General features: G+C 45.7%; 1 protein-coding gene across 6 annotated transcripts; it reads right to left on the minus strand.

Annotated features, from left to right (window-relative positions):
* Positions 1 to 6,802: 6,802 nt before the first annotated feature.
* On the minus strand, positions 6,803 to 27,455 carry LOC144153910 (venom serine carboxypeptidase-like). Of its 6 annotated transcripts, none has more exons than XM_077685665.1 (7): positions 27,312 to 27,455; positions 19,635 to 19,825; positions 17,019 to 17,149; positions 15,035 to 15,212; positions 10,027 to 10,375; positions 8,765 to 9,017; positions 6,803 to 7,593 (listed from the first exon to the last, which is right to left on the minus strand). In XM_077685665.1, the coding sequence occupies exons 3-7, from the start codon at positions 17,120 to 17,122 to the stop codon at positions 7,035 to 7,037; spliced, it is 1,443 nt and encodes a 480-aa protein (XP_077541791.1). In that variant the 5' UTR covers positions 17,123 to 17,149; positions 19,635 to 19,825; positions 27,312 to 27,455; the 3' UTR covers positions 6,803 to 7,034. The 6 variants fall into 6 exon arrangements, with proteins under 6 accessions (XP_077541791.1, XP_077541790.1, XP_077541789.1 ...); XM_077685664.1 differs by having other exon boundaries at positions 17,019 to 17,152; XM_077685663.1 differs by having other exon boundaries at positions 19,571 to 19,825.
* Positions 27,456 to 27,961: the final 506 nt, after the last annotated feature.

Raw genomic sequence — 27,961 nt, forward strand, 5'->3', positions numbered from 1 at the left:
GTAAAGTGTGCGATGTTTGATGATGAATTGTAAACTATTGATGTGGATATAAGGTGGTTTTCCTTCACTCCTTGGCGAATGTTGCGCAGGAGGCCTCAAACGTTTGTGGGACACCGGCTAATTGCGGAACTTCCTTCTGCGTGAATGAACTTTTGTTGACAATGCAGGTAATACCTGCAGAACTTTATTACCTAATAAACAATCTTTCTAATAAACAACGGTTTCTGGACAGCAACAGTGGTAAAAATGTGCCACATATTCTAGAACCTTTGTTGTAATGTTGTTCTTGCCAATAAATATTAAAGGAAGATTGCCAGTGCATTGAACAATTTACAAGGATTGGTAAAATTGAAATGTAAAATAATTATCATTGGATAAGATGAGGCATTGCAGTTGCGAATGCATTTGAGTCTATTCAGGTATTCTAATATGACGCCTGCCGTTGTGGAACTTAACAGAGGGCGTTGTGTTAGCACGCGGAAGCAAAGTCACTTCAATAGAGAAGACACAAAAATGCATTTTATGTCACTGAAGTTGGTCGGTATTAATGTTAAAAAAGTGACACACAACGAAAATTGGCGTTTTACGGGTCTTATTTAGCTGCTGCAATTTTTTTTAATCCTCTCTCAGCGCGCAGAGAATATTTCTCTGAAAAATTACACACTTTAGTCTCACTTAGGCGTCACTTAAGTATTTCCGACGTTTTCTTTTCAATGATACATTGCTGCGCTGAAGAAGCTGTTGGCAAAATGCTCGAGAAACTGCAACATGGTCAGCAACCACGTGTGTTCGTGTCGCAGTTGACTGCGTGTGACCTGGCCTTATTGCATGGTAATTTTCATAAAAAAAAGAGAAAATTCCCAGTGATCTCACTTTTGGAAAAAAAATGTACTATTTTCAAGCAGACAGTTTGTGAGGAATTCCGTAAATACGGCACAGCGCGCACGCACAAATGCGCGCACGCACGCACAAAGTATGGGTTTAAAACTTCTTCCTTGAGGTTTCGAAACAAAAAGCTATGTCTGTGTTCCGTCAGCGGGTCCTCGGGCGATAACAAACAAATGCTTGATAAATATTTTGGTAATGGCCTCTTTCTTCCTTAAAACGTAAAGCTTAGACAAATCGACTCCAGCCATAGCTTCAGTACCTTGTTTCACCCCGAAATCCACCGTTCATCGTGCTTTGAAAGTATTGATTCTTCGAATACTCTATTTTCATTATTTTATCCTTGTTTATTGTTTCCTCAAACTCCACGGCTTGGGGAATTACATCAGGGATAAGATGAGGGGTAGGCACACATGTTAAATACGGTAAAATTGCCAAGTATCACGTGCTCCAGTGGTTCGCCGAAAGCACTGCAAATTAATGACGCGGCTGTTTCAGCAGGCAAGTCGTCCCTGTCCCGAACAGTGGTGCGGAAAGGCTAAGAATACACTCCATTAGGATGGGTGGTACGAGCAATTCGGTCCCAGAAATAGAGTCAATCTTCGAGGCTAAACCTTTGGTAACCTTACCGGAAGAAAATAAATATTTTATTTTCGAAAGCATGACACCAGCGGATATTTATTCTAGGATCATAGTCTCCGCACATACAGGCAATGATTACAAGCGTCGACGCTTTTCCTGATACTTACGACCCTCTTTTCAATTTACACAGACATTCAGTGCGACGCCATGGACTTCGATGTAGAAGACATCACGTCCCGGATCCTGACCAATAAGCCGGAACAGATAAAGATGGGTCCCCAAGGCTTTAGGACAGTCTTCTCTGGTCTCGAAGTGGGCGCCATTGAGGTCCAAGGCTTGCATCTGCTAAGTCAGTCCAGACCCGCGGTTCATTACTGCCGCAATGGTAGCCATTTTCTTCAGCTCGATCTTATCAACGGAGGTGACGTGTATGTCACAACGCCTTGGAAGAGCTGTTCAGGAGGGGAAGGCAGCATAAAGCTTTCCGCCGGATTGTCGCGCTTTGCGGTGAAGTTCCGCATATACAGGGATGCCCACAAGAATAGTTATTTGCGGCCAGAGGAACCAGTGGTCCCTACTGCCGCGTAAAACTTGTATGTGGTGGTTGAAGGGGCTGGCAAAGGTGTGGAGGCGGCTTCTAAATTTCTGAGCAAGGTTTTCGACGGTTTTGTGCAGGAAGCGTGGAACACTGCATTCTTCAACTCGATTACCGAGGCCATCGTAAGGCTCTTTGGAGTGTACGCTGCTAAAGAACACCCCTTGTGGCTCCCAGAGTAATCAAATGCTATTTGCTTTATGGGATCTGCTGGAAAAATAAAAAAAGCTAATTATAGTGTTCTGTCATTTGTTGCACCGGATTATACGAAGTACAATCAGCCTTCCTCTACAGCAACGCATGCGAGTGACACTTTCGAGCATTTACTGCTCGATACCCACCCCATCCCCTCCTCTCCCCCTGAGCAGTGGGAGTCTGCACTGACCAGCTCGGCGCAGGAGCATTAACTGGCCCTGGTGCAACGAGCCCACGATTCGGCGCAGGCCCACGGCCTCCTGGGCCCTGGAAGCTGACCACATCCTCTCCCCTTCCCTTTATGCTGAATAAAGATGTCTTTTACCTAGAAAGCGCAGGTAATATCCGATACCTCTGACAACTGACACTGCTATTGCACATGGTTATTGAATTAGAGCTCCAAAATGTTTACGGCACTAAGGTAGTAACGTACGAAGCGAGGTGAGTAGGTATGCATCCCTGCTAAGGACCCTCTGATGACAGGGTCAGGATGCTTTTTTTATTTGCTAGTTCGTCACGTAGCCTTGCAACAACGAAAAAACAGCCAGAATGGGCTTCGCAAGCAGATACATTGCGGACCTTTTCCATGGTCCTGGGCTTTGACTATCGTCCTATGAAGCAAAAACCCCGGCTTTGTAAGCAGCAAAGGTTACGGAACACCCTGAGCCATCAGGATAAAGAAAATATCATGGGTGGCACGGCAATCATGCCCACGCAAGCGCGGTGTCACAGACATGTGGCCGGACCAATACGAAACGTAGAAGCCTGAGAAGGTGGGCTTTTCCAGCTATAAGTATAGCCAAATATCAAGTGGAAAAATGAACCACAGCAAACTGCACATCCCCATGGCACCACGCCCGTGCTTCAGAAAAATTCATCTCGGCACTTAGGTCAGCTTACGCGTGGTGAGCGCGTTAACATTATGGCCTCCGCTGGATACACATACCGAACATTTATTTTTCCTACATCCAATGTCAGACTTATTCCACGATGCTAACATGATATAAATTCGTAGCTACAGACTACGCAGTTTCCAGTGGTGGGTGGTCTACTGACATATTACTACCATCATCATCATCATCATCACCATCGTCGTCGTCGTCCCCAGCCTATATACGTCGACGGCAGGGCAAAGGCCTCTCCAATTAATCTCCAATTACCCCGGTCCTGTACTAACTGCGACCAATTTATCCCTGAAAACTTCTTGATCTCATCTGCCCATCTAACTTTCGGCCGCCCCCTGCAACGCTTGCCTTCTCTAGGATCCAATCTGTACCTGACCAACAGTTATCTTGCCTTCGCATTACATGCCCTGCCAACGTCCATTTCTTCTTCGTAATTTCTACTAATATGTCCCTACCCCGCGTTTGTTCGCTATACTACTCCGCTCTCTTCTTGTCCCTTAATGCTTTAAACCTATCATCTCACGTTCCATTTCCGGTGAGTATTTCTCAATTCAAGTCGAACCCTCTTAGTGAGCCCCTAAGTTGCTGCCCCGTAGGTGAGTACCGGTAAAATGCAGCTGTCATACACTTTCTTCTTCAGGGACAATGGTAAGCTGCCATTTTTATATGAGAATTTCTGCCGTATGCACTCCACCTCATTCTTATCCTTCTAATTATTTCTGCCTCAAGGTTCGGATCCGGGGTCACAACTTGGCCTAAGTAGATACATTCGCTTACCACTTCCACTGCCTCGCCACCTATTTCAAACCGCTCTGCTGTCCCGAGGTTATTGATCATTACTTTAATTTTCTCCATAATAATTTTCAGGCCCTCAGTTCTACACTGTTTGTCCAGGCTTTGCAATTCATCCCCCGAGTTACTTAGCAAGGCAACGTCATCAGCAAATCTGAGGTATTGTCATTAACTCTTACTCCCATCTGTTCGCAATCGAATGTTCTGAATACTTCTTGTAAACATGCTGTGAATAACACTGGAGAAATCATGTCTCTTTGTCTGACGCCCTTCTTTATAGGTATTTTACTGCTCTCCCTATGGAGGATGATGGTAGCTGTGGACCCATTGTAAATATTCTCTTGTATGCTTACATAATGCTCGTCTGTTCCGTAACGCCTTAATGACTTCTGAGGTTTCGACCGAGTCAGATGCTTTCTCATAATCTATGAAGGCTGTATATAGGGGTACAGTATACTCTGCCCACTTCTCTATCTCCTGATCTATCGTGTGAATATGGTCCATTGTTGAATAGCCTTTACGAAACCCTGTTTGTTCTTTAGGTTGACTGAAATTTAAGGTGACAGAAATTCTGTTATCGATTACCTTTATGGTGCCTAGTAGCACTTTATGGTACACTTTTCGGAGACTAGTAACATACACAACAAGAAAAAACCAAACGAAACAAGGGAGGAGAAGCCGAAGTAGATTAAAGAAATCGGATAGTGACGCCCGGGCCGAATTCTCCAAAACGACGGCCGTCTTTTTAAAATGACTATATATTGCCTTGCACATGCATTCAAACTTCGGTTCGGAAGTCTCGTGGAGGGGTGGAGAACTGTATAAATGATATTTGACGTCTCTTTGAGGACCACATGCTGCAGGGCCAAAAATAACGCACTTCCTGCGCGTCGTATTGGTCCACACCCATTTAACCGACCTACAAAATCTTCAAGCTGTTTTGTTTTGAAAAATAGCCTCCGCTCGTAAAAAGTAACACGCCGTGCTACGCTGTTTTTTGAGGACCCGAATTTCTGAAAAAAGAAGTAATAGGAGCTCAAATAAGTGTTCAGTTTATCATTGTGGGCCATGGTAGCTCCCAGAGGAAAACGGAACTGACAAGCTAAACGACAAGTTCGCATCTGCTAATTAGCGTAGGTATATCTTAGCGGCTAAAGCGGTTGTCTGCTTTCAGTTTTTATGAGCTTTAGCAAGGAACCACAATTCGGCAGAATATTACTTTGGTAAGCTAACGCTATAAACGAATATAATTGACTGACCGTGTGCTCGTCCATGTCCATTTCTTTCTCCTCTTCGTGTAGCGTGTTTTCACTGGTTTGTTCGTTGAGCAATCATGAATCAACAGGCCGAGACTTCGACATTACTCAGGTATACAGGATACGAGCATACGGCGTTCAAACCACTCATAAACAGCACATGTTCGCACATTTGGCGCACTGCAATATTTTTATACACAGCGGGCGCGTTTTTCTATGCATAAGACGTCACAGGTAGCATACGTCAGTAATGTCAAAGAATGGTCAGGCACTCCGCGCAATTTTAAACTACTGATAGTGTCTTGTCATCAAGTGAAGTAAACACCGCTATTATTACAGTGTCAGCCTATAGTTCTACGAAAGCTGCGTTACAGATATACGGAGGTCGCGATGTAGACCTTGCTGCGTTGTGCTTCTTGCGCAATAATCACGATAATTACGCCACCCTTGCCGATCTCGTTCAATTTTCACTTTCCTGAGTATAAGGACAATATTTTGGGTTATAAAACGCTTGTATTTCAGAATCTGGTGCTGAACAAAACCTTCAATTTATGGCATCGTTGTACTATGAAGCACATGAGCAATTCAGGCATGATTGAAGTTATAAAACTCGAGTGCCCCGCCCTTGCCCATCGTGACAGCAACTTCTTGACGCTTCCACCAAAAAGAACTTCTGCAGGCGTATATAAATAACAAAGTCCCCAGTTTAAATGGCAGAAAGGTGTCGCAGAACGCTTCTTTCTGTTTTCTGTTATTGTCTTATCTGGTAAGAAAAGAATGACACTATCAACCAACCACAATGTCTTAAGCGTTTCCCTACATTTTGCACCATAAAACTGTACAACTAAATGTGGTCGGTGAAACTTTAAAGCTCCGCAGCCTCCTTCACAAATTCCGCTTAAAACGGCACAAAAGTTTGAAATGGCGAAAAAGACGTTTTTTTACAGCGTATTTTTTACGTGAGAAAGAAAAACGCAAGACTGGCCCTTGCCTGAACGTTCGCTTTCGCGAACATCACAGCTTGTTAAATGGGGCGTCATATTCACATTTGTTGCGTGCTGCTAGGAGTTCCCGCATCATTGAAATCCATCGGATGCGCTTATTGCTTGCAAGCACTAAAACACGTCAGAGAAAGAGACAATTGAGGATGTTTGTATAAAGATGGACATTGCTTTGTTAGCCAGCCGTCTGTCCTTCTACCGCATGTTATTTCTCTTTTTTAGATCAAGGCTGTTTGAGTGTTATATTGTAGTTAAAGATTAGGACGGTGTGGTATGATTGCATGAAATGTTTTAAGCGTAGGTTTGTGTATTCATTAGATTAAAACTATCGGCTTCGTGATGATGATTGTAGCGCTTACTTTGTACATATGTTTTTTTCTCAATAAATAGCTCAGTTTCTTCTCACGCTTGGTTCTACATACTTGCCTGTTTTCGTTTCCGTTGCGCGTTGCATATCATGAATATACAGCAACACGGCGAACTCGCAGTTCTGTTACGTTGTTTTATAGCAGTAGTCATGGTGGATCGACGCAACTCTTGTTCATAATAGTGCACCATCAATACATAAAGAATTCGACGAGTTGTTTCGAAAATCTACGAAGTTGTTTTAATCCCAAAGCTAAATTGAAACAAAATAAATGTGCAACAAATGTGGCAGCTCCACGCTGTATATTAATGCCTTAAACTTACATAGGAGGAGAGTCACCTATATTAAAAATGAGGCAATCAAACTAAGCTGAATTAGTTTTTGTTTTTTTGGCAGAATTTATTCTTTAAAATGTGTCGATAAACTGCAGCTACGGAAAAAAACAAAGTGCCATTTCTAGCTATTTTCTGTGTTAGCAACCACAAACTCCTTGTACAGGTCGATGACTGCCGCGCGCTTATCGAAAGACACGTGGTGCCCTGCATTCACCAGCAGTGCGTACGTGAGATTTTTAACTTGCAGTTTATACCCAACCACTTCTCCCGTTCCAGAAGCGTCCGTGTACGGCTTTCTCCTGGTCCTCTTGAAATCTTTCTCTCCACTCCACTTGAGAGTCGTCAAGAACCTGTACGTCGATAATTCTGGATACACCACATCCATATTACCACCATACACGAGGACACGCTGATTTTCCAACACTGTCTGCACAATGTCATTGATGTCCGTAAAGGCATCGTACGCGTACAGGCTGTTAGTCACGTAACTCTTCTGGCGCTCCATCGTAGCATTAAGGCCCACGTGAGCTGCCTTCTTGAAATCATCGCTTCTTAGGTAAACTCGATACGAAGTGAACTCGAGGGGCTCTGTTGAATGAAGCGCCGATGCCCGGTGCCGATATCCTGTGACGTTTTGGTACAGAGATGGCGCGTGCCCGTCGCCTCCGGAGAAAACTTCCCTGAGCAGAGAAAAAAAACGTAACTCCAATAAGATTCATGTAAACCAGGGAAACGCGGAGCACAGACAAGTCTTTTAACGGTGATATTTTCATATAGGTTAAGACGGTCGTTTGTGCTTAAATCCACACTATCGCCGGCATGGACGATTTCAGGGGAATTAGTACTATGAACCCTTTATCTATCCTTAGAGATCTTACGGTCACCAGAATAGAGCTAGAGACTATTCTTCGGGGCTCCTGCATAAGTGCCGAGGAAATGGACGGCCAGGCTCATAACAGATGGTTCGCGCCACTGCTGTTATCGCGGGGCGCTTGATCATCGGGGCGAGCCGCGCGAAGGAGGCGCATGTCGCATAATGAGGCGTAAGGGCGAGCTCAGGTCATTTCCTGATTTCCGGCAGAGGTTAATTAGGTGGGAATACGTAATATGTTTGTGCGGAGGGGAAGATCAGAGGATGAGAGAGATGTACCGATGTCTCGCAGATAAGGGTATTACGAAAAACTAATTAAAAGAACCAGGGGTGGACGGCACAAGTGTAAGCGATCTGTGTAGCTTTAGTCCAAAAACAAGCAGACCGCCGCAAAAGAGACACAGGCAATTTTGTAGGGTCATGCTGCAGGCTGCATGAGTTCTGAAGCATGTGCTTCCTCAGATATTTAAAGGGAAATAATTAGGTAAACATACGATTGTAAGGGCACCCAGTAGAACCCGAAGTTGTCACCGTTTAGCTGGTATACGATGACAGCAGTCAGAAAGAGGCTTTTTCAAATAATACCAATAAAATTTCCTTGGCCTGCGTTATAGCATGGCAATATACCCATTTGTTTTGGACACACAGCACGCAGAACCGATAGGAAGATTTGCCAAACACAGGTTAAAACTATTTTCTACATCGGCCGGCCACCGAATTTTCAAGGACGCGTATACGTATGCCCGTGCGTTAAGTATAACCTGTGTTCGAGCATGAGTAGGCACGGCTGAAATGCAGTTTTACCAATGCCATTATAAAACATTGATTATTACTTCTTTGGCTTAAGCCAGTGCCGCCATACAGGGGCCATGAGCTTAATACATTCTTTGTTTATTTGTTAACCAACATTCGTTATAAGAGCGCCAAACCATTCTACAATGCCGGGGAGGCACATAGCATAAATCTGTACAGAATCTCACCTGAGGAGAAGGAGTGCCACAAGCATTTCTTCGTCTTTCACAGCGTCCTTGATTTGTCTAAACTTCTCGTCGAACTTCCGTCGACCCTCCGGGCCTACAAGGCCAATGTTCAACAGGAATTGTGCAGGGTTGGCGGCTTGGACGAACGGCGCTATCAAGCCGGCTCCACTCATAATTCCAGCCAACTTGAAGCTGTTTTTCATGTCTCCACTGTTCCTGTGATAACGGTAAGCGTAGCCGAAGGCGTCCCGTGCTGCGATTTGCGCAGTATTGTTATTGGAGGAAAGACCAGCAAAAATACAGCGTTCATGCTTATTTTAACGCAGTTTGCCGGGGCCCTGCGTTTAGCCCAGAATTCAACATTGATTTGTGCGTGATTAAGGAGGAAGAAATAAAGCTTTACAATCTTCCTAAATATGTGCGTAGATTGTGGCAGTCATAGCGCTGCACCATTGTTTCGGGAATCCCGTTTGAATTTTCAAACGAGAGAACTGTTCATAATGGTTGTACGAATACGATTATCTGGTTGGTGGGAAATCATGTAGAAGTGCAAAAAGCGGAAGAAGGACTCAAGGACGCTGGTGAATACAAAACGCGGCTGCTGTTTCGCAACTAGCATTTCATTGAAAAGGAGCACGAATATATAGCCTACACATAAAATCTGGTGTGATGAAAACACGAGGAAAATTTGAAATATCACATAACATCCCAATAACCTGATGTTTACATTTTTTTTAGTTTTCACCACACCACATTTAGGGTGTAGGCTGTGTATTTGTGTTTCTTTTCAATAAATACTACATGTGTCAGCGCCCGTCCTGTGCGTTCTTCTGCGTCCCTCGTCCTTTTTGTTTGCCTGCGACACTTGAACATGAATATCTATGGGCATGTCAGTGTGAAAATCCCAAAGGGATTACGCATATTCAAGTTTAGGCCGCACTAGTGCTCGGTCAGTCTAATATTTATGCAACGCCATGCTTCGCAACGTTGATTAGGCAGCGTATATTGGCAATAAGCCAACAGTGGCCAGTTGCGCTACCCACATCGTTCCTCTTTTAATTGCACATCCTCTGCCCCACACTGTTGCTACTAGCGTCTTGTCCACAGTATTGAATGTCTTACCTAATTTACTAGGTGTACAAAATTGTATATACGATTGCGTAGCGTGCAGCCACCTTTCAAAAATTACGGAACAGGGCAGACTTTACATTTCTGCGTAGTGGGCTGAGATATCACAATAGGGCTTTCAACCTAATATATACCTGAGTATGACTCCCCGGCGATGTACAGCTCGCGTCCTTGGAACTCTGGGAAAAGCAACTCGAACTGCCGAAGGAACTCATCGATGCCGTTCACGCTGTCATTGATGCTCTTGGAGAACGGCCGGTCGTCCGCGTCGTGTTTGGCGAAGCTATATCCGCTCCCAACTGGATGGTCCAGGTAGATGACGTGGGCGAAGGACTGCAGGTTGCCCATGGAAGGCGCTACCCGCCCGAGCCGTCCATGACGATCCAGTGTCAACGGCCCATTGAAGAGCAGCGGCCCCAGTAGAGAGGACACACCGGGGCCCCCAAACGTCCACAGGATGAGCGGAGCCTTTTCGGGAGAATTCTGGGATGGGGGGGTGGGGGTGGAATGCAGCATATAACATACACATAATTATCGCTGAAGTTCAGCACCGAAACAGCCATAAATTTATCTAGCAACATTGCTGCGCCTCGCAACGTGGTAGTGTTTAATTTGGCCGTGTGTAGAGCGCTGTCTTACGGCGCAACAAGCACTCCAAAAAAACGACCCTACCAACGTTTCACCAAAAAAGAAACTACGCGTGGCAACTACTTCCCTTTCTCGAACGTATTGTAAGGTGATGTAACCTAAGCTAACCTAACGTACCCAACAGTAAGAAATTGCTTAAAACACTGAAAACTAACTTAAGACATAGAATTTGCGCTACAAGGACGGGACGACAGAAGAGGACACATCACACAGCGCAGTGTGGTGTGTCCTCTTCTGTCATCCAGTCCTTGTAGCGCAAATTTTATTCACATCATGTCAGACCAACTAGCCCGTCAGAATGCTCTAATAACTTAAGACATAAAAGTTATGGTTATGGAAAATAAAGAAGGTGAGAGCCGCACTCGAACAAGCTCCTTTGGTATGGGGGAGCTAAAACGGAACCTCTACAAAACAGCAGACGCTCTGCGCTGTGCCAGCCTTGTCCAAAAAATTTGGATGTCGTCGTCCGGCACTCTAGCCATAGCTACAGCGCTCGCCTGGAGCGCCGTCCGACGGTACTCTAGGATGCACGTTCTAAATTCATTTGTTGAATTATTTTGACAAAACGTGTGACAAAATAGAGATACAGAAAACGCTTATGTCCGTCTTCCTCGGCAAAAAATACCATATTTCAGGATAACTTAGCTCCGACAACACGTCACTGTTCGTCCATTCGGTTTTAAGTGGCACATAGTTATCATTTCTAACTCCGAACATTGCAGTTGTGGACGTTCTTAAATGCTCTTGACTTTGCTCTTATTTATTTTGACCCCTTTTGGGTTGCTTCTTGCTTTCGCGAACTATCGAAGAAACAAGTGGTGGAGTGGTGTGACGTAAAATGGGTGCGGACTGATGGCGTGGTCGGGCTGTTTGCAGAGGGCTGAGGACAGCCACTTTAGCATTAGCGGTGCAGGTTTCAGAAATGAATGGTTACATGGCTCAAATAAATTGGGCTGCAACATGTAGGTACATGTTCCTCATGAGTTGTGGAAGTTTATTCTATTGTCTTGATACCTTCGCCTATTGCTCATGCGATTTTCCTGCGGGCATCCACGTGACTTTTTTGTAAGAAGGCGAGCTACTAGACAAGACTGCAATAAGTCAGGCCACTGAGAACGATTTACGCAAAACATATACCTTTTACCCCAGCTTGATGCTTTACACCAGCGCGCTGAAGCCACAAAAAAATGCGTCGTAAGCTACAATGTTTTGCTCGTATATAATGGCTAACATAGGCTCACACCTCCGCTATAGAAAACGGTTTCAAAACTGTAGAACATCTTAATTTCATAATGATTCATTCCGGCTGCGGCCAGCGGGTTTTGCCTCAAATCACATAAAATTGCGTTACGTCAATGCCAGCCCCTGTGGTTTCCCGCCCGAACATAGGCCGAAATAAATAGGTTAAAAATATAATAAAGGATCAATACGAAATATTACTTTGGTTCAGTGACAACGTATCTTTGTCCCAACAAATATGCTGTTAATTGTAGTGCGTACTGGAAAAAAAGTATTCGGCATTCGAAGAAACCCCGTTGTTCTGCTTCACAACAATGCTCTCCAGTGAGGTATTCATGCCTCCAGCAAAGCCGAATTGCTGAATGAAAGATGCGGGCATGCTATCCGATACAAAATTGTAACCCGCGTTAAGGAAGTGCGCAACGCCCACCGCCAAGCCTGCATTTTGTGAAGCCACAGCACAGACCGACGTTTTAAGCCGGGTGGTATGCTCGGCATCACGTTGTGACATTTTGTTGTTGGCTTGTCCTCTTTTCTCTTGTCCTTGTCTTTTGCGCAAACTTATTCCTTCGTACTGCCAAGGAGGTTTAGCCCCCTTGTTGGCTACACGGTTTGGCCAATCCACGTAGCCAACTGTGGTTAAATGGACTCTGCAACACTTTTTGATTCAATTTTTCCGAAATCCTAAATGCTTGCATAACTTAGCCAGCAAACACACCCAGTACTCGGAATAAGGGGTCGCAGAGTACCTCAGCCAACACATTTCTGCGCTGTGCCCATCAGAAAACATTGAAACTTGCGCAAAACATTTTTCTCTCTTACGCGGTCTTCGCGTTCTTCGAACGCTGTAAGTGCAGCGGTGTAGCTGCTATTTGCCGGCTTTCCGTCAATCACAGCAATTAACGCATTCGATAGCAAGTTTAAAAGGAAGGCCACAAAAGGAAAGCAGAAACGGGAGACGTATCTGCTGCAACGAGCGCATCACGGAGTGCCGCTCCGAACTGATGACTAAAGCTTTCGCACAGCTTCGAGACGCGAAGGAAAGAGTGAAAGCGTTTATCGGAGGTGTTGTGGAGTCCCATTAGGCTGCACTGCAGAGTTGCTTTACATTGACTTAACAGGACTCTGCAACGCTTCCGATAAACTTTTTCATTCTTTCCTTCGCGCCTGGAAGCATTGTGAATGCGTTAGTTATCGCCAGCGCCGAGCGGCACTGCGTGATTTGCTCTTCACAGTATATATGCCTTCCATTCCTGCTTTGCTCTTGTGGCTTTCTTTTAACACAAAAGAGTTTTATTCCCGGATACACCAAGATTTCGTTGACGTCATATCCACCACTGAAGTGACACCAGTACAACGAAGCAAACGGCTGTAAAGGGTGCGCCCCTGCACTTAGGGTCTTCTTGCGGGGAAGCAACCTTTAGTAAGAAAGTGTACGGCATACTTAGGCTTGTTCGTTTTCTGGTCTTATATTTCAACATGAAAAGTGTTTTATGCCGCAATGCCACAAGATTTCACGGACGTCATATCCGTCACGGAAATGACGCCAGTGCACCTTCGCCGAAACAACCCGCCACCAGGGCGTTGCTCGCCAAGCACACCCACAAGACAGCCGCCGACTCGCAAATCATGCTCAGCAACAGATTTCGCTGCACATTTCACTTATCGTGTTTTACTGATTCCTATGACAGAGGAATCAACCACAGTTTTTTAAAGTGGCTATCGAATACTCTCTTTGCCACAACTAACAGAACGGCGGCAAATAGCGGCTACACCGCTGTAACGACGTACTTATATCGGTAGAAGAACTGTAAGACCAGGATAAAGAGAAAACTCTTTTGAGCAAGTTTCACAGTTATCCGATGGCATAGAGCAGCAGTTTGCTGGTTGCGGTAGTTTGTGACCCCATATTATAAATGGTTATTGACTAAGTTCCGAAAGCATTTAGACTGAGAAAAACATTTTGCTCCAATCCACGTTTGGATACCAGTGGACTCCTACAGACCCACTCGTATCCAAACCCACTTGTGGATAGCTATTGCTACGCAGGAAGCTACTCCCACGAGTTTCATAGATGTCAGGAACGAACGGACGTGGCGCACATGTTATGGCAATGTATGCAGGCGATCACAAGTGGCTGCACAATCACTAACAGTGAGCATTGGAAGACCGTGCTGCCCGCTCCTACCAGGAATACCAACTCTGGGCCGCTCAGATGGCAGAGGCCGCAATCAGAGCACAAGGACTCACGGTCGACGACTAAGCATCACAGTTGCCAAACTTAATATAGTTTATTCTCTCTCTCTTTCTGTCTCCAATACACGTTGTGAAGGAGGTTGCAAAGCAAAACTGTAAAGGACACCCTCAATTACACATGCGACGTCACTTGAATTCACACACGTGGCTCTACAAAGACTGAAACCAGAGATTCTGACAGCCGTTACGTGGGATACGGATTGAGCCATGGCCAGGCTCAAGCGGCGGGCGCCGCCGCTCTAGCCCGGTCATGCGTCGGCTGAGAGAAAGCGGAGAGGGGTGTCCCTCGAAGCGTAAAGAGGAGGGCGGCTTCTGCTCATCTCTCTCACTGCCTCTCCGTCACTCTTGTTTCATGTGCCGACTCCAAAGCGCCAGAGTCTGTACAAAAACCAGAGTCTGTACCCCGCCTCACACCTGCGGGCGTAGCTTAGGCGCTAGGACGACGGACTCTCTCTCTCCGCTTCTCTTCGCGATCCCTGGCGGTGCCAGTAGTTTTATTTTAGCCTGGTTGGGAGTTTCTCGTCGCGCACGCCACGATGGGAGTGGCGTGCGCGACGACGGCGTGCGCGACCAACCTACATCCCGCGATGGAAATCTCTCTAACAGTGGTTCCGCTCCTGCGTTTCCTAGACCAGTCCGTTGCTTCGCCTGCAAAACACACGTGACCCCAACAATCCGCCATCTCGTCTGGGACTGCGGGGCATTCGATCAGCTTCGCGCAAAATATTGTCCCGCCTGGGTCCTCACCTATGAGGACTGGATCCGGCCACGTGATGGACACCAAGCTACGTTGGCTGCGTTGTGGCACTTCGTTTGTGAGGCAGCCATGGCCGGACATTATTAACCCCCTCCTACAACCGTGCGGCCTCGAGCCATCCCAAATAATAAAAATGTTTGTCTGTCTGTGAGGTAAAAAGCTTTGGTTTAAAAGTTGAAATTGATATTAAAAAGTTCACATAAACACAATTGCACTACAGAGATTTATGGTAACGCATTTACCTTAGTTTTTGTGAGGAGGAAGAAGAGATTGCTCCCGAATGTTTTCTGCACTGTGATGTAACCGGAGTGGGCCTCGATGTCAAAGTCTTCAAATACTGTTACTCTGCTCAAGTGGCGTGCTTTTTCTGTTTCGTTGTACTCGATGAGTGGGGTCAAGAAGAGCGGCTTGTCCAGCAACCTATAACATTAAGGGGGGCGAAAAAACGCTGTGATAAAAAAGTTCCGGTCGACGTCATTCTCGTGAGCTAATTGCCGCATAAACAATTATGCATTCTGGACGAGGGGGTGTCAGACTAAACTTCGGAGGTTAAGCTTTACAAGCATTTCCCTCTAGCTCTGCTTTCTGCCACAACTGGCGCTGCATGGCCTAAGGTAAGGAATATTCCTGGTTTTGTACAAGTGTACTTTTTAACAAGTGCAGCTGCCTACACTAGGGCAAATATAGTCCCAAATGCTTCCGGACGAAGCTACCGAGATCAACACGCTAGCCCTATTATTCCGTATTTCAGCAAGGGAAAGGAGAACGGGGGTGGAATTCTGAGTTTTGTTTGTTTGGAAGATGTCCATTTTGCGTTCGTTTCAGTCGTACAGTATTTGCACTTGCAGATCGTCTGACCAATTTGTGTGCTGCGTCGCCTCTGGTCGCCTGCTTTCGGTCAATTACAGCTCGTTCGAAACGAACGCTTTCAGGCGAACATAAACAAAACTCAGAATTATTCCCCAGGACTCGCTACACGGGACTTCCACTGTGATTGGCACCGACATAAAAAAGTAACCCCTTTGGGGGAATTGGAAGCACTGCAAAAGGAGAGGCCCGAAAACCTACACTATCACATAGTATGCCCTCTTTCGCTACAGCCAAACGCCAGCATAATCTGTGCAAGACGCAGGTGGCTTGCGCCTACATGTGAATAAATTATTTTGTGCTCGACAACGGCAGGCTTTAGACCTCTGCCTTGATAAGAGGGGTTCCGTCATCGTTTAAGAGCTCTTGATAGTATCAGCGAGAACGGGATGGCTGGCCCATCTGTGTGGCTAGGCATACTGGGCACTGTTTCCGCCATACTCCTGGCTTCGCACAAATCTACTCTAATCCAACGCGAAAATCAACATAACTAGCCATGAACAGGGGAGGTTCCAGAGCTTAAAATTCTCTACTGAGATTATTCCTCCCTCTAGGATCTAAGCGTCGATACGCTGTGCAGTACTTTCTAGTCACGAACCCGCGATTGAAATTAAGCCAAGTTTCCCTTATTGTGACGTCTGCTGAAGCCGCTGAACTGTGGTTTTCTCGTGCCGGCTGGGAGGTCAACGGGTGCTCACTCGAGAGCGGTCGCACCGTTGCTGCGCAAGTTCTACAGTTCGTCCGGAGGAATAGGCAGCTAACCTCAGAAACTAGAGGCTCCCTTCCCTTTTCATCCCCTTGCGGCAAAGAGAGAAACCCTCCCCCCTTCTTGGGAGACCCTTGAAACGTCCGGGATTGCATGAAATCGGGTGCAATTGTCGCCTGGCTATTTTCTGCATTTATCTTTAGAAACGGTCGCATGGCAGGGAGCAGGAGGCGCTGCTGATGATTTTATCAATTGCAGCATCGCGTAACTTACACTCGCCCTAAGTAAATTCCCACAATTAACAACCTTCTATACGTTAAACTTCAAAGTTTTCAATGCGAGGAGAATCTGTGTTCAAAGTGGTGGCATGCCAGCCCAATGCTAAAATCAATTTTTCTCGCAGAATCGGAACATCGGCTAGTTGGTAGACCATACTGAAACTCATCCATCTTAATAACGAAGGGGGCACAGAAAAAAATCACGACACAGCTATCTTGTAAGAATTCTTCGTGCCCTCCCTGTGCCTTTTTTCCTTGCAGACTTTTCATAAGCTTTCAGTTGAACTTTGCTTCTGCAGGGGAGCGCAAGAAACGATTTTAAATACGAGAATACCAAGATACATTCCACGCTCACACTATATATAATGGCCTCACCGCTTTTCTTCTTCCGTCCACTCAGTCCTGCGGCGCCCTGTGCGTCGGGTCATGAAAAGAATAGTCCAGACAGCAAACAACAGCAATATGACGTTTTTCACCATTGTTGTATGTGGTCACTTGACACCAGCCTGCTGACAGAGACACAAAATAAGAGAAACAAAATAAAGCAAGAAAAACATCGTGTTGCTGCAGTTAGTGTGCACGATGGCAACGGCTAACCAAAGTTCACATCTTCCAATGTTTGAAGATCTCTGGGCGCATTGAACTGTAGCAAACGTGTGCTGACGTTGGCTCTCAATATAAATTTCATAACAGTTGGAGCGCAGTATTTTAAACTGGATGTATTTTACGCCTGTACGTTCTGCTGTCTAGTATCGTCATTTTTTCTCGGGGTCACGAACGCTAAGGTAATTTCATAAATCGTAATACTAAGCGCTTGCTTTCGGAATGCCTGTGCAGAGTACTGTATTGTTGGTTGAATATGTTTATCTGGACTAAGAAGCAGTTCCGTCACAAACGGGTTCATTACAGAAACGAAGCTCAGGCGTCAATCGTTAAGACTCAATCGGTTGTGTTCTCCATGAAAATGCATGTACTTTCTGTTCCAGGACGCACTGGGGAGACAGGTGAAAACTGGATCCGGCGCCCTTAATACATGTCTTCCTGAAAACTTCTTTTATTACATAAATGGTGTAATTGTGAGAAGCTCTTCCGGCTGCGGCTTCTTAGGCGCTAGCTATTCATACGCTAATCCTGAGTTAAAACGGTAACTTCGGCGAGTTAGCTTATTTCATGACTAAACATCGCCAGCATCAGGACAAATAAAAGCACTCACAAACAAAAACGTTGAATAATATTTGAAGGCTAATTTTTGCCGCGAAAGAGTTAAGCCTAACGATAGATAAAAACGAAGATAATAACCTGAAAATACCCAGAACATATCCAAGCGGTTCATCCAATCTCCTTATCTAAAAAACCCTTACGCAAGTATCTTTTTGTCTGGAAACAGTGAAGGCGTCACAGAGTTCATGACCAAGTAAATCCTGGTACTTCATAAACGGACGTGCATGATTAAAAAGGGGCACACAATGACACTTCTTAAAACTGTTGACGCAATTGTCGGCAGTGCCGGTTTGGAGTGTATGTATACGGATACACGCCCGCACGTCCGTCGGACGTCATAGCCAACGCCGGAGCTACTCGCACAAAATAACTCCTGTTGCTGAATTCGCACTTGGAATTCTTAGGTCTTCAGCGTTCGCTTTTTTGAACAGCACATTGTGTTTGTTGTCATCATAAGAACATTTCGGACCCCTGCATTTGCGGCAGTATTCGTAATTTTGTGCAGTACAAACGGCACATAGGGAATACAGCAATCTTGAAAAACGACTGGCCATTCGTTTGCTATTGTTTCTTTTTTTTAGTGATGCTTTAAACAAGCCTCTAATAAACCTCAAATAAAAAGGTATGGATTGGGGAGCCCGTTTAGTACAACCGAAAGCGTACAAAAGCTTACGTCGGTTTGGTAAAGACGGAGCACCATAGATCATTCAGCCTTACTGATTTAGTAATTATTCGTTTGCTTAGCACCCTTGCATGTGCCTCGACCTACTGGTTACGTGCGACAAGAAATGTGACTTTTTTGAGCAGGTGAATAGACTGAACCGTTTGGAATTTTTTATGCCAAAAAATCACAAGAACGGCACGCCTTTTTCAGTCTTCATATTAGAACGACCGACGTGTCTGCATAACTTAGGGCGTTGACTGCTGACCTCACTTTCTTTGTTTAATACTGACGGCCGCTTTAATGTGGGGAGCCCTGTGGGGCCAGATGCGCTCGATTCTAAGAGGATTCTTGATGGGGGTCAACGATCACTGTTACTCTGTACCACACGCTGAACTGATTTACGGTGTAAGTGGCTACATCGGGGACTTGGGTGCCCTGTGCTTTGAGAATGCTTGTGGAATCATTCACAATGTGTTTGAACACCTTCTGGGTTCCTATATGCGGCTTTATTTTGTTCAGCACGAAGACGACTTCTACTTTCAACGCCATCGTGTGGACGTAAGTTGTTGCCTTCCACCAATTTTCAGTTAGTTGCTGCTGGCAAGGTACGACCGACGGTTGGAATATGAGATGCCTGTCTGCGGACGCGTCGATCCGACGCGTTGTTAACTTTGCCGTCCTCATAGGATATTAAGATGGGGACTTCAAAGTTTCTGTTTACCACGCAGCGGCCGTGCTTAAATCTACCGAAGTAAATCAAACGTAACCGTACCGATATAAAACAACGCTGTTCTCGCAAAAGCGGAATGCTGAGTGGATGGCATATCGTCAACAAGCCGACTTTAGCTGTTTTGACCATTCAGACAGAGTAAATCCAAATTTTTACCCATACCTGTTTCCTGTTTCTTTAAAATTCGCCGTACAATTGTTTAATGGAGCACAAAAATACAAATACAAGAAGAAAATAAGCTGCGAACGTCATCTAAGATTGCTGTTTGAGTGCATGTTTTTTCCTCCGTGTGGAGTAACTATGGCAGCTCACCTGTTGGAACACTTAGTGCAACGAATTACGTCGACGGGGTCACACAGTTTCAGGTTGAACTCACGCTAGCCTCTTCTCATTATCGCAGGTCACGGGGTTGCCAGTGCAATCCATCACCGCATATTCCCCGAGTTTCTTTTAGCCCCTAAGGCGAGTTGAAAATCTTGCATCCGCCAGCTGGTCGGGTGACACGATCATTATTCCCGTCACGTCACCCGGGCCACTCAAGATGCTCCACTTGAAAAACCAAGATACCTGCAAGAAGTGTCAGGTGGAATCATATACTCACAGTTACACGCAGCTCCCAAGCATTCGTTTTGTTTTAACCTTCTTTTAACAAACAACACATCAACGCAACGTGAAGAGCATGTTTCCTACCAGTAGCCCCAGGCCACTGTCCTTCAAGTCTCACTATGATTGATGAACATGCGCCGGTAGAAACAGCTGCACGTTAGGCGGGTTGACTGCCTTTGTTCGCCAGAGAAGACGGATTTCCTTGGTCGGCTGCACAAGTGTGTTCACGGCTTGCGCTGAAGTGGTGTTCTCGAAAACAAAAAGATACCAAGGGAGCAAGAAGTCTTTTGTAGCTTACGGGTGAACTTCGGGTACAGTAAAGCATTTAAGCTTCCCCATTTTTGATTATAAATTTGTTAATGATTTTATTCTAGCGAACTGCTTGAGTGCTTCAAGTTATTTGATTGTAGCCACCTCTAAGATTGCTTCTAGAAGGCACGCCGAGCTAAAGCCAGCAATGCCACATATTTCATCCTTGATTGCCGAGGATTGTGAACTTGGGCAGTAAAATAGAATGGGTCTCGAGTACAGTTCTATAGTATTTTTAAATGCTTGTAGACGACAAGGAAGACGGCAGCAGGTAGTATAAGGTAACATTTGGAAGTGCTATTAGAATGTAAAAATAATAGGGGGATGGGGTGGGCCATTAAAACGCAATGTCTTCAAAAGAAAGGCGCTTGGCTCCTTAAACAGGTTGTGAGGGCAGGGAGCACTAAAACTAGATGGAGGAATGAGAACGGGCGCCTCAAGGGACGGATAGATAGTCGAACAACGACGTGATGTTTGCTCGATATGTCCCTGCCTATAGCGAAAACATTAGCGAGCCTCCTCCAATGCACTTATCCTGCAAAAAACAAACATCGTATTCCAACTTGAAGACGCACCTCATCTGCCCATCTATCCAATCTAATGAAGTCTGATATATTTGATATGTTAAAGTGCCAAAATGTTATCAGTTTAAAAGGTCATATATAAATAGAGTAACGAGCGCTTTGTAACCTTATCATTGTAATCATTGAGAGGTTATACTTGAACGTATCTTTCAATGTGCAGATAACTGAAATTGTTGCGCTAATAACTCAAAGGGGCCCTACACAGGGTTCTAAATGTTGTGCTTTTACGTGCGCAATCGCTGCAGTACTATCCAAGTAACTTCCTGCGGCAAAAATGGTTTAAAATCGTCGAGTATTATCCGAGATATCGTTCATTAAAAAAAGCTCGCAATAAGGCCTGGAGCCTTAACCGTCTTACCGCGCCTTACACTGTCGAAGACGTGATGTCGGCAACGTCAGATTCGCGCAGCCATTGGCTCCGCTCGGCATTACGTCAGGCCTTTTTTTTTGGCAGACGATGGCCTACCTCCGCCGACTACAGCCACTACCTCTCAAGGGGGCGTTCGGCGGTCGGCCCGGATTTTTTAGAACACTGTACCGCATCAAATTTCCGTCGACCGTGCTACTCGCGTCGGTCGTGCCCACGTCGCCGCGTCGGTTTTATAACAGCGGAAACTAGCGCTTGAAGGCCAGATAGGGGGGTTACTCACGACAGTAACTAAAGATTACCACCGACGAAGCTCCCGCCACGGGGAGCTTCGAAGCGCTCGTTGGCGCAAGCCGTCAGGCGTGAGACGTCATAACCCGTCATCACAACCGCCATCCCTCATTGGTCTTCGCGCTCTGCGGAACGCCAGAAAGGGGCCCGGTTCTATTCGCACTGCAACAAGAAAAACTCGCCGTTCTCGGCGAAAACATGTTTCCTGCGGCTGCAGACGTCGCCAAGCGGCGCGCGGCACGGCACGGAGCCGCTAATGTGCACGTACTTTTATTCCTACCTTGTGATGAGTGACATAGTGATGATAGTGATAGTGATGATTGACATTCGTCCCTACTAAGATACGCCGTGCCGCCGGTGCCGGAGCACCACTCGTCGGAACCGCACCCGCGTTTACCCCAGAGCCGGCAACTCTGATTGGCTGCAGCATTTAGCATTTAAAGGGGACAACCAATAGCAGAGCCGTACTGCGCAATGCTTCGTGCGTCATAGAGGTTGCGTCAGAGCGTGGCAGTATTGCAGCGAGGAAGTGGTAAGTAAGCAAGGAAAGCAAGAAAGGATCTTTTTTGCGTGTTCGTGCGGCCCCTGCTTTACACAGAGGTGTTATGTATATTTGGTATACGTTGTCGTGAAGGGCTACTCTAACGATTTCTTTATTTAGATTGCGACCTACGGGAGCCGATTTAGGACCCCTGTAACAAAGCGTTCAGTTCTTTATATTACACATAGCTTACAAGTGTGACAAAATTTAGCTTGGCGTATTGGCAGCAAGAGGATGCATGGTTACATTCATTCCCGGCTGCTACACGCTGCCGAGGCGACTGAAAAAAAAACGATAAAAGTATGCAAAATGACAAACAAGTTCTGGCAGAAATGTTTGCATTGCCTTAATAATAAAACAAGCAATGACCAAGCTACTTTTAAACAGAAGTCACGCGACATTAGGAACGACACTGAATGCGCTAACTTTCAAGGAGATTACGTGATTTCATAGCACTTTACTGATACTAAGTGCATCCAGCTGTGCTGCACGCAAAATTATGGGACCAAAGCTGAATATGCTCTTCTATATGATTTTTTTTATGCGGTAAAGGCTTTGACGGCACTGACGCGGTCTAACAATAGACGTGTGCAAACTTGGCCACTCGTGTAGCGATACAGAAATCCCGTGACGTTTGTTGCCCACGGCTGATGCAGAAATAATACCGTCCGTATCAGTTAAACGTGGCATGAAAGGAAGAACACGATCACTCTAGACGGTGTAGAAGACGGTCACAACAACGGTCAATCTTGATTACATTCCGCATTTCTGTTTGGTGGCCGTCAGACAAGATAATGCTAGTCCGATAGCAGGAACGAAAACATGTGTTCCCGATTAACATAATGTACAAAGGCGGCTAAAAAAAGATTAAAACTGCGTAAATGACAAAAAAACAGTGCCGAAATGGTTGAAGTGCATAGAATATAAAACATACTATGACGAAATTATTTGCGTGGCAAATTGCCCTGACGTTCATCAGCGCCTGCTGTGCACTGACGACGGGAATCATCGTGACCTCTAGAATGTACAGTAACGAAAAAATCAAATGCGAACACCAAAATATGATCCAGAACACGCAAAATCAATGAATCTGGAGAGTGGAGATAAAATAATGGCTCGCTAGTGGTATACTTGGAAAAACACATTTTTAATCTTCAGTTACTGTAATAAATGCACGCGACAATCTCACTTTAACAGAAAAAAAATCGCGCTATTTGTGTGTTCAGGTTCATACTTTTTTCGTGTTCGCTTTTCATATGCCCATGACCGTACATACGGCGCGGCAGCGCAGAAGTTCTCGTTTTCGCGAAAGACGCGATTAAGGACCATGTGTGACTTTTTTTTGGCATGTTAGAAATAATCATCTTTAATATTTTCAAGCTGCGGTTTATGAATTAAATTTAAAAAGGAACTTACGAATGCTGATGTACAGGAATGCGAAATGATTACGTTTCATTTCAAGCTTTGTGATTCTTTAAACTTATTAGTAGGCCTGCCGTGAGTAGACGCTGTCTTCGGTTGCCAAAATGTCTTTACACTTCGAGATAGATAGTTATTTATTTAGTTTCGAGGAAATGCCTACAGAAAACATAGTTAACAAACAACACAACAAAATGGAGCAATATTAAAAATAGTACGCGTGTATAGCCGTTTTTAAGTTAGTTGTGTAGGTGATTGCTGCTATGGAAGCCGATTGCTGCGGTATATGTGGGGCATGTAACCTTTGCGGCGTAATGGTTGCTATTGCGTCGGCTGGTGTTGGTGTTTTTAGCTGCAGCTAGAGGTTTCCTGTTTGCTCGCAATGCAGTGTTTTTGTGTTCCATTGCATTTTTTACCGAGGAGGCCCACTGAGGTACTCTTTGAAATTTCATCTTAGTGGAGAGAGAACTGACAGCAGCAGCGTGTCCAGCGGTGCGACTGTTTCTGATTGATTGATTGTAGGGTTTACGCGCCGACGCAACGCAGGCCATGAGGCGCGCCGTAGTGGAGGGCTCCGCATTAATTTTGACCGCCAGGGGATCTTCACCGTGCGCCCAAATCTCGTACTCACGGGCGTTTTTGCTTTCCGCCTTCATCAGAAAAGCGGGCGCCGCGACAGGGAATCGAACCCACGTCCCCGTGCTCACGATGCTATTGTTTCCTCTCATCACCATTGACATGATACTTTTTCCCCTTGGGTTGTTTTCGTTTCTTTGTGTTACTGTGACTGAGAGGCGTTGCAAACCATCTTTGTTTGTCTTGCCTACAAGATATTACCGCAAACATGATGTGCCCTTTTTGTAATTAGCACTCTCTAATTATGTCTGTAGGCCGTCGACGAGGTGATAAAATCCTCATATTATCATAGACATGATATTTTCTTCTTTTGCATCCTTCAATTCTTTTTGAGCGAGGGGCGAACACCCAGGGAATAATTGTTTTCCTGTTCTATTTTGTTTTCGTCCTTAATGACCTTGTTTTCAGTACACACATATACGCTATTGGCACACGCGTGTTCTGGCTAGTTCTGTGAATACACTGCCCAGATGACTCCCGCGTGGTTCACTTCATATCTCTCACAGAAAGTTTTAAGCAAAAGGTGACAACGCATTCGCTACGTCCAGCTGTAGCTCGCTAGCACCCGCGATTCTTTTAGAGCGAAATCTGTACTTCGACACTTCTCACAAGGTCATGCATCGCGCTGCAATGACCTTGAACTGTCGGAGCGGTAGTGTAGCAGATCTGACTGCTCGTGATTTGATTCCCTGCGGAGAGGCTTCGGAGCGACGCACTCTCGGAGGTTGACCACTGCTGTACCACTTGACTAAAAAAGGGTTATCGGCTGCTTTGGCAGCAGTTGGTTGCTCAGTCTTGCCATAGATAACACTCCGGCTGGGCCATCTGCGAGTGCGATTCAGCGCCAGCGGTAGGCCGAATCCGATCACCCCGTAGCCTAACATTTATGAAACACTATGTGCCTAGTCTGCGAAATGAAGGGCAACAAACCCTTTGCTCGTGATGACTGAGTCTACAATTGTTAATCTAACCCATCTTTTTTTGCTCAGACATCTTGCAACGAACACTAAGACGCGACAGGGATATCACGCCATTTTGAATTCGTTTTCTGCCGTTCGGGTTCCCTTGCCAACTATGCTATGACATGTTCCTTTGTATTGGCGTGTACAGTATGTGGTGGTGTCTACAATGTGACCAGCATGCCGAGGAACGTACATGAACACGCTTTTTTTTTGTTAAATGCTGGTGGCAGTAGCAGTGCGTGTAGTTCTCTAAACCAACAACATAAATGCTTCCCTCTTTTTAACGCGCGTGTGTAGTCGTATTTTCGTGCACTAGGGCTTTCCCCGACCTTTATGTATCCGTTTGCCTGCTTGACCAAGTAATACGAAAGTTGTTACGCTTGTACGTGTACTACTTCTTCCCTGTAAAGAAACAAAATCAGCGGTGGGGTAGCGCCTGCGTGTTCGACGAGGATTCCATAGGCGCATGGTTCTAACCGGGGACTTGAGTTTACCCAGTTTGTTGTTTACTATTACGCAATCTGCGGCTTCAACCATTTATAGTGCAATCGTCGTGCCACGCCTAGCTGGATTTTCGCTAATTAGACCATCTACTGCTTTCTTATTAAAAAAACGTACTCTTTAGCAGAAGGCAATTAGCAAATTGCGAACGCAAAATAATTTTTTAGACGCTCTGGTTGGTTCTTCAATTGGTATGTTGACGTCGCAGTCAACAGTCAACGGGAATTGCTGAATCGGGTTTAATCTTGCAGCGAAAGCGGTCATCCTCACCGGCCGATGCGGCTGGGTGGACGTACTGTTGTTAATGTATTCAGACTAAACGTTTGGTAACCCCAATGCTGATCCTTTTACGCACGAAGTGACGCCGAGCTCAATACAATTTGAGCTGTGCGTACCGAGTGTTAACGGTATTTACGTCGACAGCCAAAACTGTTCGCTCGGTCATATTTCCCTTAGCAGGGATGTTAAAGCGCAGTGGTGTTGTCGCTGCACGTTGGACTCGCAACGCGGAGTCCCTAGGTTACGTTCCAATCCATTCAAACATATACCTTTTTTGCGTTCAAGGTCAGTTACTTATCGTTTACTCTCTACGCGCCCTCAGGCATTTCGCGTGCCGTTTTACTGTAGCAGATACCGAACGGCATCTCTTAATCTCAATGGCCTATTTCTTGCTTTCGAATTCAAATACTTCGAAGTAGGGGAACACAAACAACATCGCGTTAAGGTGCGATAAACAAATTCCGGAGTAACAATAGCCCTGGGTAAACTGTGATAGGAATGGTTGAAGCTTTATCAGGGGGATCTAGCCTCCTTCAAAGTACACCGACCTGAAAATCTTAATAATTTGGTCCGACTTCGGGCGGCGCGGACATTGTTGTCGTCATCGCGGGCGCCTGCAGTGGCGAATGTTTGAGGCCGTTCTTTGAAAATATATTTCGCGGCTCTAAGGAAACAAACGCTGTTAATGTTTCGACCTTTGTTCGCCGCTTCTGCCATGAAGGGCAGCGCTTGATATTCACATCGGGCCCTGCTTGCACGTGTTGAACGCGGCATCTCGGCGCACTAGGAGCGCCGAGTGTGCCCATAGCGACGACGAATCTCCTTAAAATGTACTCATAGGTGCCCCATTCATCAGTATGCACCCACTTATTTAAAGTATATTCTGTCAGAAATACCTTCGATAAATATTAGTAGGCATAACTGACAACCTGCAGTGGTGTAAATGAAACTGTTGCCGTCCGGAGCTCAGGCGTAGTATGTTCCTTTACTTATGAGTGCCTTAATACTGCCATGCATGAATGGATGTCTACGGATAACCTTTTTTTATTCTTTTTTGGTTGCCGAGACACGCACCAAGCATCACCGATAACTTGAGGACACGCTGAGATTCCTGCACACTTACAGGTTCCGCCTCAAGTGTTAATTATTTCAGTAGCAAGCACTGAAGTGAACATGATGACGGAAATAAATCAGAACGCATGCAGTCTCGCAACAAAGCGGCTTGGGCCACCATGCTGTCAACGCTCAGCTTCAAGTTTGAATTAAGAGATGTGCCACATGGATATAATCTCGTTTGGCGTTGTTCGATCAGATTACTCCGATTCTATTGCACCAGTAGAGGAGCTTTCATGGGTGGCCTCGATCGAGGGGATGCAGGAACGAAGAAAAGTCACATGGAGTGTCCTTCATGAACTCGATGACCGCAGTCACGGTAGATGTCATCGACAAAGAGGCTCGTAAACGTCAAGCACAAAGCCAAGAATTGGACGATGGCAACTACTTCATGCGTGGCGTTCTACGTGGCCGCACACATTAGATTAGTCAACCGCGCACTCACCTGCTCAAAGTGCCACCTTGACTGTTTTGCTTTTCGGGTGGAGCTACTCGGGCGGTCGCATATGGAGCGACGGCTCGTGCAACTGCTTCGCCCAAGTACCCTTTGCCGCGAGCTTTACCAGTTCTTGCTTTGCGCGCCCTCTCTGCATTTGAGATGTTCGCAGCTGCACGCTTCGGCAGCGAGCAGGTGGCGAGGCACTTTCGCTGGCTGCAATGTCAGAGGCCGCAGCACCGTTCTTGCATCGCCAGCTGTAGCGACTTTTTCTGCAATTTCTCCCGCATTCGATCACCCTGAGAAATGGAACGCCTCACAAAGGAATAAAAAGACGAAAAAGTGGGAATAGAGATTTTACCAAGGAACTGCTGGCTGTGTCGCGCTCACTCACTCGTCGTTCTAAACCTCCGTGTGACCTGTGCTTATAACTCTAAACGTTACCTGGTACCTTGTACCTTTTAATGTGTGTGCCCTATTTTGTAGCCCTCGGCTATTACCATCACAACCTGCCCGTTGTCCCGTCAACTTCATCGGCGTCCAGGCATAAATTTTCTCGTATAGCTTGAAAATAAGGCATACTTTTAGGTCATTTCTAACTCCATTACGTTCCCTGCCCTTTTAAAGTGGAGATCTTGTTATTGGCCGTACGTTAGCCG

This window comes from Haemaphysalis longicornis, unplaced genomic scaffold (assembly GCF_048455015.1).
Source record: "Haemaphysalis longicornis isolate Haplotype H1 unplaced genomic scaffold, Haemaphysalis longicornis Haplotype H1 scaffold_9, whole genome shotgun sequence".
In the NCBI taxonomy this organism is placed as follows: domain Eukaryota; kingdom Metazoa; phylum Arthropoda; class Arachnida; order Ixodida; family Ixodidae; genus Haemaphysalis; species Haemaphysalis longicornis.

Bases quoted from the DNA above. Each gene is read 5' to 3' on its own strand.
- LOC144153910 (XM_077685665.1), bottom strand. From the start codon at position 17,122: ATGGTGAAAAACGTCATATTGCTGTTGTTTGCTGTCTGGACTATTCTT. The intron at 15,213-17,018 runs GTGAGGCCATTA...TTAATGTTATAG, and splicing joins TGGACGGAAGAAGAAAAGCG to GTTGCTGGACAAGCCGCTCT. The intron at 10,376-15,034 runs GTAAATGCGTTA...CCCCCATCCCAG, and splicing joins TCCTCCTCACAAAAACTAAG to AATTCTCCCGAAAAGGCTCC.